Source organism: Macrotis lagotis, chromosome 4 (genome assembly GCF_037893015.1).
Source record: "Macrotis lagotis isolate mMagLag1 chromosome 4, bilby.v1.9.chrom.fasta, whole genome shotgun sequence".
NCBI lineage: Eukaryota > Metazoa > Chordata > Mammalia > Peramelemorphia > Peramelidae > Macrotis > Macrotis lagotis.
The window spans coordinates 11198344-11212234 of NC_133661.1; the positions used below are offsets into that span (position 1 = coordinate 11198344).

Here is a 13891-nt window from a genome sequence, read left to right on the forward strand (position 1 = left end):
ATATAGGGAAACTGAGGCTTTGAGGGGAAGGAGAAGGGAATAAGAGAATACTAAGGGTTCACACAGACACTGATAATTGTTATATAAATATCTCATTCGATCTTCCCAACAATACATTGACTTAGGTGCTGTTAATATCCCCATTTTATAGTTGAGGATTCTAAAGCACAGAAAGGTTAAGTGACTTGTCCAGGGTCACACAGTTAGTAAGTGTCAGAAGTTGGATTTGAACTTAGGTTTTCCTGACTCCAAGTTCAGCATTCGAATCATTGTGCCACCTTACTGCCCCAGGAGAGAGTAAATGATTTTCTCAAAACCAGATAGCTGGAAGTGATACAAGCAGGATTGGAATCCAGCTCTTCTGAATCCAGAACTCTTGTAACTTTAGTATACTCTCTCTGTTCCTTGTATCAATGTCCTCTGTCTCCATGAGACACACACATACATACATACATACATACAGGTAATGCAGATAAAGTCAAGATAAGGTAGTTTGGGGGGAGGGTGCGTGAAAGTAGAAAAGGCCGTGTACAAGATGGAAGTGGTACTCGAACCCAGGAAAAGTGTCTCCTACTAGGTTCTTCACTATGGAAGGGGGTGGGTGGGGGCAGTGGGATCAGGGCAGAGTTGTGGCAGAATGACAAAGGTCAAGACAGGAGCAGGTCCCTAATGTGGGCTGGGAAATTCTCCTGGTTAGTGAAGCTCCTCAGGCTAGGGATGGGAAAATGAAAGGGAAGAGGCCCAGGGGTCTATGGCATGCGGGGGGGATGCAGGAGTGTACTGGAGTGGAACTCATCCAGAGAGCAGATACTTCCATTTGTAGTAGGAGCAATCGCATCCTGGAAATGGGTGGATGCTATATCAGAGCTCGGTTTATTGTCCTGATGATTGTCCAGACTTAAGAAAGTGATGGAGAAAAAATGTCCATGGTGCCTTGGAGCCGGTTGTTAAATACTTAGCAGCATTCTCCCCTCTCCCCCTCCCCAGGATATTCCACACTGGCACACCGCAGGGCATTCATGTGATCCGGAATCACTTAAACTCTCTGACTCACAGTATTCTCAAATGTCATTTGAAAATGATAATAACAACACCCGTCTTGGCCTCGTAGGCTCCAATGAGATAATGCTTCTAAGGAGCCCGAGAACCCTAACACAGGAAACAACACTCAGTTGGTGCCGGCATCTCATTAAGGAAAGAACTCGGAGCCTCTCAGAACCAGAACTGTTCTGCCCTGATATGACTCACAAGTGGAACACCCCACTTGGTCCAGATGGTGGATAGATAAGGTGACAGAGTTTCAGCTGGAGAGATACTCTGTGAGAATACATTCCCTTTTACAGATGAGAAAATTGAGTCCCAGAGAGGGATGGTGACTTGTCTAAGCCACATATAGAGATAGGAATTTGAGCCCAAGTCCTCAGAGTTCACTGCAGCTCAGTGTCATCTCTGAGACAAAGCCAGGATGATTCTTGGAAAGCACATTCATCTAGTTTAGTCAGAGATTAGGGTCAAGTTAATCCCTCCCTGATGGAATCAGCATCATTGACTTTCAGTCTTGGAAGAGACCTTTGGAGGCATTTGGACAGCCCTGTGCCTTCATGAGAACCTGCAAGAAACTCCTTGTCTCTGTCTCTTCCTCCCTCCTTCTCTGTTTTCTCTCTGGGTATCTCTCTCTGTGTCTCTGTCTCTTGTCTCTCTGTGTCTCTCTCTCTCTCTGTCTCTCTGTCTCTGTCTCTCTGTCTCTCTGTCTCTGTCTCTCTGTCTCTCTGTCTCTCTGTCTCTCTCTCTCTCTCTCTCTCTCTCTCTCTGTCAGGGGTAGTAAAGTAACCTGAGTCCTCCCAGCTCCAAGGTCTCCTCCACTACACATCACTCCCTCTTCTGAACCTGTTTCCCCAAGTCACTGCTACTGCCCTCACCCCTGGAGTTGCCATTATACTGAACATATGTTGATCTTTTTAAAAATCCCACAAACCCACCATTTAAAAATACCCAACCACATGACTTTAGTGAATAGGGATGTTATTTTTCATTAACTACAGAATTTCAAGGCTGAAGGGGCCTCAGTGGCCCTCTGGTCCAAATCCCTCCTTTCACAGCTGAGGAAACTGAAGCCACCTCAGGGGAAGTGTCATGATCATGGTCCAATGAATAAAGTGCAATAGGAACAGAATTTGAACCCATATCGCATAGTCCCCATTGATTAATTTTAGAACACGATCTCATTGTATGAAAGAACATAACCTCTGGTCCCTAAGTCCCTTTCTCTTCTCCCTGTCCCAGTCTTTGTCTCCCCCTCCATCCTAAGCAATGGACATAATGTATAATTAGCCTCACTAATAGAGGACAGTTCTGCCCTCTGTAATTTCTTGGTTTCTTTTTGTTCCCCTCTTCCTGCCTGGCCGATCTTCACCCCTGGCGTGCTCCCCCATTTCCTTCTTCTGCTCCTGCTCCCCAGCAGCTGCCTATTGCTGTAGGCCACAAGATCAGATAGAGGCTATGACCAATGCACACCCCTGAACCTCAGTGAGGCTTCTTGGGCCATAGAACCAGCTTCTTCTTCCACAATTGATCTCTGCATGGGAAGTCACCTCCCCACTTCCATCATCCTCACCAAGTGGTCTTCAGCCTCTTCAAACAGACTTTCAGAATGGGGAGCCTCCTGTGACCCATTCTACATGGAGATGGCTCTCAGCATGAGGGGGTTTGTCTCAACCCTGAGCTGGAAGTAGCTCCTGGGTCATTTCCACCTGAGACTCCTATTTCTTCCCTTCAAACCTAAATAGATGTCTATTTCCTCTTGCCCATGATGGTCCTGCAAAACCTTTTTTAGCACTATCATGTCTCCTGTGTTTTCTCTTCTCAAGGCTAAACATGCTTAGGTCCTATCACCATTCTTCATGTGACATGATCTGAAGGCAGGAATGTGTTGGTAAAATTTAACAATCATCTCTCTCTTTAGGTTTGTTTTTTTTTGCAAGGCAAATGGGGTTAAGTGGCTTGCCCAAGGCCACACAGCTAGGTCATTATTAAGTGTCTGAGACCGGATTTGAACCCAGGTACTCCTGACTCCAAGGCCGGTGCTCTATCCACTATGCCAACTAGACACCCCCATCTCTCTTTTGAAAAAGAAAAGTAGACATGACCAGCTTTTGAATTTCATCTCCATTATTAGCATTTTCTCCACCACTATCTTAAATCGAGATAACCAAAAAAAATCAAATCAAGTCTTGATTTATGAATTCTGAGATGTAAATAGTCACTTTGAAAATTTAACAATTGGCTCTCTTCAAGTTGACTCCTGCATGCCCTTCTTTGGGGTAAGTTCCCTCCAAATGGTACCAACAACAGAATGTGGCACTCCAAGATAGGCAGAGAAGAGTGGGTATGACTCTCTCTTTCTTTCTCCCCCCCCCCCAAATTGAACAGCATGCTTCTCTCAAGGCAAGTTAAGTTAGCACCGATGCTCAAAGGGTCTTCCTAAAGCTTGTTCTGATCTTGTCTCCCTCCTCAAGAAGCTTTGCTTACTCCCTCTGGCCTCTTGGGTACAATGCTCATTGGTATGGAAGGCCCTTTGTCATTTGGCTCCAACTCATCTTTCCAGACTGGACTCCATTGTAATGCCTCTCATTCACTCCATGTTCTGGCCAAGGTGGCGGTATTTACCACCAGTCTGCAGCCTTCCCTTTTTTTTTTTTATTTATTTTTTATTCTCATTTTGTACAAATGTTTTTTTACATTAATAAAATATTCTTGTTTACAAGTAAACAAAATACCCCTCCCTCCCATGAATATAGATAGACTTGCTTGGGCGAAAAAAGTAAAGGGGAGAGAAAAAAATTAAAAATAAAAAAATAATAGTAATAATTGTAGGTATGGCCAGGTGGCGCAATGGACAAAGCACCAGCCCTGGAGCCACGAGCACCCGAGCCCACATCTAGCCCCGTAAACCCAACAATCACCCAGCCATGTGACATGCAAGCCACCCAATCCCCACTGCCCTGCAAAAACCAAAAAGAAGAAAAAAAAGACCCAAAATAAAATAAACTAGTAATAATAGTAGGGGTGGCTGGGTGGCAGACAGAGCATTGGCCCTTGAGTCAGGAGCACCTGGGTCCCAAATCCGGCCCCAGACACCCAACGATCACCCCACTATGTGGCCCCAGGCAGGCCACCCAGCCCTACTTACCCTGCACCCTCCCCCAAATAATCATAACAAAAAATGTGCTCAAGTCTTTGTTCCAACACCAACAACTCTGTCATGGGTGGATCTCATTCTTTATGCTAAGTCCATCACAAAAGTTACTTCCATGTTTTTCCAACGTTGCCATTGCTGATCACAACTCCCTCCTTTCTTATTTCTCCACTACCATGTACTCTATTTTCTCTCTCCTTTCACTCTGACTCTGCTGTAGGGTCACTGAGTGGCGCAGCAGACAGATCCTTGGTCCTGGGGCCAAGAAGCCCTGAGCCCCCATACCACCCCTTAGGCCCAGAATCCACCTGGCCCTATGGTCCTGGGCGGGCCTTCCAATCCCAGCCCCTTGCAAGAAGTAAAAAAGAAAATGTGTCATATCTGACCACTCTCCCCCCATGGTCCATCCTCTCCTCCTTTATTCACATCCCCCCCTTCCCCCTGCCCCCCCTCCTTCTTACTCCAGATGTCTATACCCCATTGAGTATATTTGCTGTTTCCTCTCCTAGCCACCTCTGATGAGAGCAAAGGTTCCCTCATTCCCCCTTGTCTCCCCCCCTTCCATATCATTGCAATAGCTCATTGTAATAAAAAAATCTTATGTGAAATATCTTGGACTATTCCCCCTCTCCTTTTTCTTTCTCCCATTCCATTTCCCTTTTTTTCCTATTGACTCCATTTTTACACCATATTTTATCTTCGAATTCAGCTTTCTCCTGTGCTTCAACTATAAAAGCTCCCTCTACCTGCTCTATTAACTGAGAAGGTTCATATGAATATTATCAGTATCATTTTTCTATACATGCAGTTCATCCTCATTAAGTCCCTCATATTTCCCCCCTCTCCTCCAATCTCCATGCTTCACCTGAGTCCTGTATCTGAAGATCAAACCTTCTGTTCAGCTCTAGCCATTCCAAAAGGAACCTTTGAAATTCCCCTGGTTCATTGAAAGACCATCTTTTTCCCTGGAAGAGGACATTCAGCCTTGCTGGGTAGTTCATTCTTGGCTGCATTCTAAGCTCTTTTGCCTTCCGGTATATTGTATTCCAAGCCCTACGAGCTTCCAATGTAGCTGCTGCTAAGTCCTGTGTGATCCTGACTGCAGCTCCACGATATTTGAACTGTGTCCTTCTGGCTGCTTGTAATATTTTCTCTTTGACTTGGGAATTCTGGAACTTGGCTATAATATTCCTAGGGGTTGGTTTTTTGGGATCTCTTTCTCTGGGGGATTGGTGGATTCTCTCCATTTCTATTTTGCCCTCTGCTTCTAGAATATCAGGGCAATTTTCTTGTAGTAATTCTTTGAAAATGATGTCAAGGCTCTTTTCCTGATCATGACTTTCAGGTATTCCAATAATTTTTACATTATCTTTCCTAAGTCTGTTTTCCATATCAGTTGTTTTTTCGATGAGATATTTCACATTTTCTTTTAATTTTTAATTTTTTTGGTTTTGAAGTATTGATTCCTGATTTCTGGTAAATTCATCAATCTCCCTGAATTCTATTCTTTGTCTGAAGGATTTGTTCTCCTCATAGAGTTTTCTTATCTCTTTTTCCATCTGGCCAATTTTGCTTTTTAAAGTATTCTTCTCCTCAATAACTTTTTGAACTGTTTTATCCATTTGACCTAAGCTGGTTTTTAGCATGCTATTTTCTTCAGCATTTTTTTTTTTTGGATTTCTTTGACTAAGCTGCTGACTTCATTTTCATGTTTTTCCTGCATCTCTCTCCTTCCTTTTCCCAGTTTTTCTTCCAACTCCCTCATTTGATTTTCAAAGTCTTTTTTGAGCTCTGTCACAGCCTGAGCCCAATTTCTGTTTTGCTTGGAGTCTTTAGATGCAGGAGCTTGTGCTTCCTCATCTTCAGACTGAGTATTTTGATCCTTCTTGGGCTCATTTGCAAAATATTTCTCAATAGTCTTCCTCTTATTTCTCTGCTTGCTCATTTTCCCAGCCTGGACCTGGTTTTGGGGTGCTTCCTGAGGTTTTGGGACACTCCCACAAGGGTCTCAGTGTGTGAGGTTCTGTCCTCCCTCCTGGTCTGTGAATGACCATAAGCGCCCCCCTCTGCCATGGTGCTGAGGTGGGGGGGGCCTGCTGTTCTATGGGGGGGCCTAGACTGCGATCAGGATCTGAATGTGGTCAGAGCCCCAGAGTCCTGTTCCAGGGGCAGAGGACAGAGCTCTGCAGTCTCTCTTCACTCCCCTCCCTCAGCTCAATGGGCTCATGCCCTGGGGGCTCCTGCTTACAGGCTCCACCTGCTTGGGTTTCCAGATCTGGGCTGCTGAAAGACCAAGCTGCTCCCTGTGTGCCCTGAGGGCTGGGCTCCACGTGCTCACTCTGGCAGAGGTCCCCTGCTGTTCCCCCATTTTGTGCCCGGTGCTCCCCGGGGTGCAGCTCAGGAGACTCCCCCACTGCTGTGAGCTGTGGCTCCCAGCACCCTGGGGCTGCCTCCGGGAGGCTGAAGTTCTTTGGCTCTGGCGGGCCACCCCTCTGGCGGGCCGCCCCTCCGACCCCAGGGAGCAGAGCCTTTCTGCTCTTTTCCAGTTTACTCTGAGCAGGAGAACTGCCTCACTGGGTCCCTTTGTGGGTTCTGTCTCTCGAAAGTTTAGTTAGAGTCCTTAGTTTATGAGTTTTTATCAGAGAGCTCCTAAGACTTGATCCCTTCTTGTTGCCATCTTGGCTCCATCCCCTGCAGTCTTCTCTTGACCGACCACCTTTGTGGCACAGGGACAGGGACACGTCCCCACATTCCTCCTCACCTCAACATTTTGGCAATTCAAGTTCCTTCAAAGCTGTGCCCAGACACTGCCTCCTGCTAAGCACATTTCCTGCCCCTCTTGGTAGTTATTGGTCCATCATTTCCCAACTTATCAGATACTTCTTTGCTTGCATTTTATACCACTTCTCTAGGAACATGTCACTTCTGAAGCATCAACTCCCTGAAGGTAGGGATTGCTTCATTCTTGTTTGTGATCCCAGCAATACAAATAAATGCTTGTGTAATTGAATTGGCTGCCAGATCACACCACTGATGCATACTGAGCTTGCAGTCCACTCATTCCCTCAGATCTTTTTCAGATGAATTCTTATCCAGGGACACATCCCTCTTTTTGTTCTTTGGAAGGTGATTCCACATTAGTACATTTGGGCAACACTCCACCTTGTGTGGATCCAAATATTAACAATGTGTTACCTATTATGGATGCATCATCCTATCATTGTATCACCAGGCCACCATGTCATCATAGCGATGAGATGGCTAGTATAATGTGCCAGCTATCATGGCAGTGATAGCAGCTATTGAGGCCATCTGCCAGCTATCAAAATGGCATCATGCCACTGTGCCAGCTATCAGGACAACTTGCCAGTCATCACGATAATGTGCTGGCTAACATGGAAGTATGTTGCCCACCTCTCCTCCACATGCCATCTTCTGACTCAATGTGCTCTCATCTCCTGTGTCTAGAACACCCTCTTCTTACACATCTGCCTTTCCAAATCCTTCTGTTCCTTCCAGGTTCAACTCACATCCCTGTAAAGCCTTCTGTGATCCTTCCACTTAGAAATGAACTCTCTCTCCTCTAATCTCTTACTTTTCAGTCATGTTAATACTTATTACATTTGAAATTGTTGCATTTTTTTATACATAAGATCATAGCTTCTAAGGTTGGAAGGAAGCTCTGGGGTTAACTTGTGCATTGCTCACAATTCCCCAGGAGAGAAAACTGAAACCTGTGGAGGTTCCTCAAAGAAGGAATAAATTAGGTCATAGCATCAGGTCCCTTCTCTCTCCCACCCTCACTTCTCAACAATGGAAGGATGCACTCCTTCCCAACATAAATGCACCAAAGTAATGAATCAAAGAGCAGCTGATGGGAGGCTTAGAAATAACTCACCAGGTTCTAGTCAGATGCAAAGGGCTCCTGCTTAAGGACAAAGATACAAAATAGATGTGTGGTAGATGAGAGGCAGGGCCCTAGAGAGAGAGAGACTTTTGCTCCTGAGACAGGAAGAACATTTTCCTAAGAAAGCTGGTCTCTTGCCAAATTTCTATGTCCTCTGTGTCTGTACAACATGTCTGTAGGTTTCCATTGGTGATGGTTGGCCAACACACTCATTCTTGATAAATATTGGACCTTGTTTTGGCAAATTTTTATAATTTATGAGTATCTTCTTAGGCCACAGGATTTTGAAATGGAGGAGACCACAGAGGCCACCAGATTCAATCCTCTTATTTCACAAATGAAGAAACTGAGGTCTAGAGGGATGGAGACCCTTGAGCAACTGAGGTTGAATTAGAATTCAAGTCCTTAGACTCCATGTTCTGGAGTGGATTTGAATTCAGGTATGGGCTGGACCTGATGGCCGTTGAGACCTCTTTCAGCTGGCATCCTATTGGCATTCCTTCAAAGACATACTTTACAGAACCCACTCTAACAAAGCCCTACTGAGAAGTTCACTTAATTGGAGTCACCCTTGATCTTCCAGTCCTTTAATTCTCCCTTTTTGCTGAGATTTTGGCTGTCTTTTCACACTCCCTTTAAAGAGATCACTGGGGTGGCAGGATGTTCACAATCTTAATGGTTCTACTTGGGGGAGACCAACTTTATCCTTCTTGGTTCTTCCACCATCTGTCTTTGGGTCTCATCACCTCAGGTCCATCTGCCTCCCTACATTTCCCTTTTGGGTCAATGTCTCTGGAAACCATGAGGCAGAATCTTTTTGCTTTTCATTTGATTTTCACTGGGCCTCTTGCTCCGAATCCTTGCCAGCTGCTAGTTCACTCCCAGTGCTGACTTCTCAGGTCATAGCCAACTCTGGGTCCAGTCACAATGTGATATAATTTACTTTGAAAGTTGAAGAATTAAAAGAACTGGGTCTTGCTAGCCATATTGGCTCAACTTGGGATGCAAAACCTTTCTCCTCAAAACCTAATTCAGTAGGACTGATGTTCTGAGATCTCTCCAGGATGGCACTGGGGAGCTTTAAGGGACTATGGGCCCAAGCAAGTAGCATTCCCAAGAGCTCTTTGGGTACAAGATCCTATGCCCCTTTCACTTCTTGAGCTTTCCAGTCTGTGTGATCTAGGTCAGTCTTCAAAATCACCGGGGACAGTCAATAGAGAAGAGAGAGAGAGCTCCTATTTCAATATAATTAGATTTCTTTGTAATCTGATGGATTTTAGTTTAAAATGTTATTCTGAGAAGGGGTCTGTGCCACACAGAAATGAAATGAAGAATGTCAGATCTAGGGGCAGCTAGGTGGCCCTGGAGTCAGGAGGACCTGAGTTCAAATGCAGCCTCAGACACTTAATAATTGTCTGACTGTGTGACCTTGGGCAAGTCACTTAATCCCATTGCCTTAAAATAAAAATAAAAAAAGAACCTCAGACCTGGGCCACTCTGACCCTGAAGGTGGGTTCTGTCTACTCCCTCTCCTACTAGGGTTCGTCCATCCTCTGCTCAAGAATCTGGGGTAATGAAGGCCATCTGGGGCCTCTGAAGTACCTATCCCACTTGGGGCAGCTCTGGTTCTCCCACTGGGGATAAATTGATCCAGCCTTTTCCCTCTGCCACATGGTGACTCATCAAAGACTTGGAAGACTGACGTCATAAAGGATCAAAGTCTCTTTTTACCTCCATCGGTCCCAACCCTCCTCTGTCCTCTGCAGTTTTCCCACTAAACACAAGCTTTCTGGTGTTCATAAAAATGAACTATCTCTTTTGGGGGGCTCATCTTTTGGATATTGTGAGCTGTTCTCCAAAGGCTGAGATTAAGTAAAATGGTATCAGAAGGGCATCGGGGGCCATCTCCAGTCATCCTAATCTGTATTTGGCCATTGAGCCTATTGAGCGTTGGAGGAAAAACTGAGGCTGGTGACCTGGCACAGTCCTTCCTCACTTACATCCACTTGTATATCATGGCATCCCAACCCTGATATCACAGTCCTCTTCAAAAATGAAGGACCACAACAATCACACAGGTAATGGGAGCTCTGTTCAGGATATTTACTCAGAAATGTCATTTAGCTGTTTGGACTAACATTTTACCAGGGAACGGAAGATGTCCAAGATCTCAATGAAAACACCCAAACCTTTGACAACCCACATGGAAGCCCCAATCTCCATGTTGCTGTTTGCAATCCAATTTATTATTTTTGGTACACAAGGAGATTCCAGTTTACCATCAGCATGAGCTCTGTCCTGAGTTGGAACGTTCCCAAAAGAAAACAGCAAAATGTGTGAAAGCAATAAATATCAAACCATTCGATCTAAAATGTATAAATATAAAACATCAGTTCTGAAAACATAAGAAATTCGGCAGCCACATGTCCTTGGGGCCAGGGCATCAGTCTGGGACACCATCTGTCTTTGGGTCTCATCACCTCAGGTCCAACACTGTGATGTTTATGTCTTGGCCCACCACGTGCTTGCATGTCTAGGGGAGAAAGCAAGTTGTTAGTGGGTGAAATGATTTGATTAGGTGAATATTTTTTTTAACATTTATCACCTGATTTCAAATGGAAGAAACCCTGGATTCTGGGACCCAAGAATGACTCAATAGGAGCAGCTAGGTGGGGCAGTGGATTGAGCACCAGCCCTGAGTCAGGAGGACCTGAGTTCAAATCAGGTCTCAGACACTTAATAATTACCTAACTGTGTGACCTTGGGCAAGCCACTTAACCCCATTGCCTTGAAAAAAAAAAACAAAAAAAGAAAAAGAAAGCTTCATTAACAGGTTGGTTTTCTACAGAGGTCATTTCATTACTGCTCTAGAGATAGTGAAAAATTGAGAGAGAGAGAGAGAGAGAGAGAGAGAGAGAGAGAGAGAGAGAGAGAGAGAGAGAGAGAGAGAGAGAGTTGTTTGATTGATGGAGAGGGAAAGTCACTTGATCATGAGTCACCACAGGTCTTCCCAGCACCCCAGCCTCCATTTCTCCAGATAGGAACCCAATATTGTACTTACACTGAATGGCCTGGGATCCTTGGTGTGGGGATGAAAGCCCTTCTTTTTACAAGCAGAGACCTCCAACATCCCTGCGCTGGTGAGTCGGAAGATGCCTGTCCTAGAAAGAGAGAAGACAGCCTTATCTATGCTCATGCTGCTCCCCTCTTTAGGAGGCACCCCCCCAGGAGGGCAGGGACCTGTTTTCCTTGGTCCTTTTATCCTCAGATAATACTTAGTGAGAAGATCATGTGTTGCATTTACTTAGGAATCTTTTGCTGACTCTCAATGGAGCAGAAGCTGCTGGAGGACAGGGACCTTCTCATTTTTTTTTAATAATCATTTATTGTATTTATTTACTGGCACTGTTCTGAGTCTTGGAGAGACAAAGAAAGGCAACGACAAAGTGCGTGCCTTCTGGGAGCTCCCAGTCTAATGACTGTACGCATGTAGAGAAGTAGATCCATACAAGACAAAGACTGAACAGAAGGAAGGTAACTTTGGAAGGGGGGTAGGGAGACCCTGGGGGGCGGGGAGGACCAGGGTAGCTCTTTTCAAAGAGGGCAGCTCAGAAGAGAGCATCCATTGTGGCCACAATCATCCAAGGCTGGCAATGGTAGCATTTGCCTTAAACCCTCCAAGGGCTGCTGGCATGACTTGTGCCAGGCTGGGTATGGGGCGGGAGGGGGTGCAGAGACAAAATGAAAGATAGCACCTTTCCTCAAGGGGCTCCCATTCCAAGGGGCAGGATGACATACACAGAGAGGAAAGATGTAGGTGATTATTTTAAGAGAGAGAGCACTGACAACTGGGGAGATCAGGGAAGGCTTCCTGTAGGAGGCTGGGCCTTCTAGGAGGCTCCTTCCTTGAAAGAATGTTGGGCAGTTGGGAGGGAGTGCCTGTTGGGTGTGGGGAGGGTCCTGTACCAAGACAAGGAGATGGAAGATAGAATGGTAATTTTGAGGGATGGTGAGGGGGCTGGTTTGGCTGAAGGGAGATGATGTGAACTCAGTAAGCCTGGTTGGGCAGCCTGTGAAGGGCTGCTCGTTGCCCAGGGTCACAGGAAGGTAAGAATCACCACCAAATGTTTCACTTTATAGAAAAGGAAACTGAGGCTGGGCATAGTGGAAAGGGTGCCAGGTCTGGGGTCAGGAAGCCCTGAGTTCAAGTTTGAACTAGACATTTATTAGCTGTGTGACCTTGGGCAAGTCCCTTCATTATTACTTGCCTCAGTTTCCTGGTCTGTCAAGTGGATATAATAATGGGGCCTCCCTCACAGGGCTGTTGTAGGAGCAAGTGAGAATAATTTTGAAGCACTGTGGTATGTAGAAGGTGTTGCTTGTTCCATCCTCTCCTTGCCTCTTGTCTAAGGTCACCCAGTGGGGAGGTTTCAGAGACCAGATTTCAACCCCGGGCTTCCTGACCCCAAGTTCAGTCAGTGCTGTCTCAGTCATGTGCACAAAATGGAGGGGAGGACGCAGTCCCCCCCAACCCCCAGCCCTTCCCTGCCTCCTGCCACCTGTGGGCCAGGCCTCTGAGCAGGTTCTGAGGCGGGAAGCAGCCTCCATGGATGACTCCCAGACTCACTCCTTATGTTTGGGCGAACAGACGATGGCAATGGCCTCGGGCAACATGAGTTGGTAGGAACAGTGAGTGTGGAGATCCACGCTGGACAAGAAGGCCGTCTGCGTTGGGTGGGTCTGTGGGGAGAGAAGGAGAAAGTCTGGAGAAAGCCCCATCTCCTTCTCAGAGATCCACCATGATTCTACCTTTGCCTTTCCACCTCTCCAGGAAAGAGGTCTGAGCCTCTAACTTTGGTTCATGGGCACCCCCAGGGCTGGGCAGACACAGAAGCAGCCCTGGCTCACTGCTGTTCAGAAGGGCCAGTGTGCCCCTGCCCCCCTCCCAGCTACTTCTTGCTTCCTTCCTGCCTCAATCTCCTCTCCACTTTCTATATGCTGGAGCTTGGGCACTATCAGCCACAAGTAGAGTCCAAAAAGGTCATAGAATGAATGAAGCCAGAGGATGAGGGAATCTGAGGCACTTTGGGAGCCCCAGGCAGTGAGGTGGGGTACATCAGCTGCCTGGTCCTTCTTCAGCTGGATCACAGGAACCCAAGAACCCCAAGGGACCCGCCACTGTTATTCGCTTCAGAAACTCTCCCCCAGGACCCTGATGCTCCTTAAGGTGCCCAGAAAGACTGAAACACAAACACCAACAACTTCCCAGAGGGAAGGTTCTCCATTGAGAACCCTCCCTGCAGATTCTTCATTTTGAGGTGCAGGAGGGAACAGAGGGGAAGGAAGACAGATGTGTCAAGGGAGCAGTTTCTCTGTCATTTTCATACAGTGCAATGGCTAAGTCAATCAGGAAGCTGTTTTAATAAATTCAGGTGAAAATCTTGAAATTAATGAAGACATGGACAGCTGGGTGGCACAGGGGATAGAACACCGGCCCTGGAGTCAGAGGGGCCTGAGTTCAAATTTGGCCTTGGACACTTAATAATTATCTAGTTGTGTGATTTAACCCTATTGCCTTGCAAAAACCAGAATGGAAGGAAGGAAGGAAGGAAGGAAGGAAGGAAGGAAGGAAGGAAGGAAGGAAGGAAGGAAGGAAGGAAGGGAGGGAGGGAGGGAGGGAGGAAGGAAGGAAGGAAGGAGGGAAGGAGGGAAGGGAAGGAGGGAAGGAGGGGAGGGAAGGAGGGAAGGAGGGAAGGGAGAGAGGAAGGAAGGGAGAGAGGGAGGAAGAC

General features: G+C 46.3%; 1 protein-coding gene across 2 annotated transcripts in view; it reads right to left on the reverse strand.

The window, feature by feature from the left end:
• Positions 1 to 10185: 10185 nt before the first annotated feature.
• The window catches only part of STAMBPL1 (STAM binding protein like 1), a 35954-nt gene continuing 32248 nt past the window's right edge, over positions 10186 to 13891 (reverse strand). For both annotated transcript variants that reach the window (XM_074232235.1, XM_074232236.1), the window contains 3 exons: positions 12730 to 12842; positions 11164 to 11263; positions 10186 to 10635 (listed from right to left, as the gene is read on the reverse strand). In XM_074232235.1, coding sequence (XP_074088336.1) covers positions 10579 to 10635; positions 11164 to 11263; positions 12730 to 12842 — 270 coding nt within the window. In that variant the 3' untranslated portion in view covers positions 10186 to 10578. The remainder of the gene's footprint in view (positions 10636 to 11163; positions 11264 to 12729; positions 12843 to 13891) is intronic.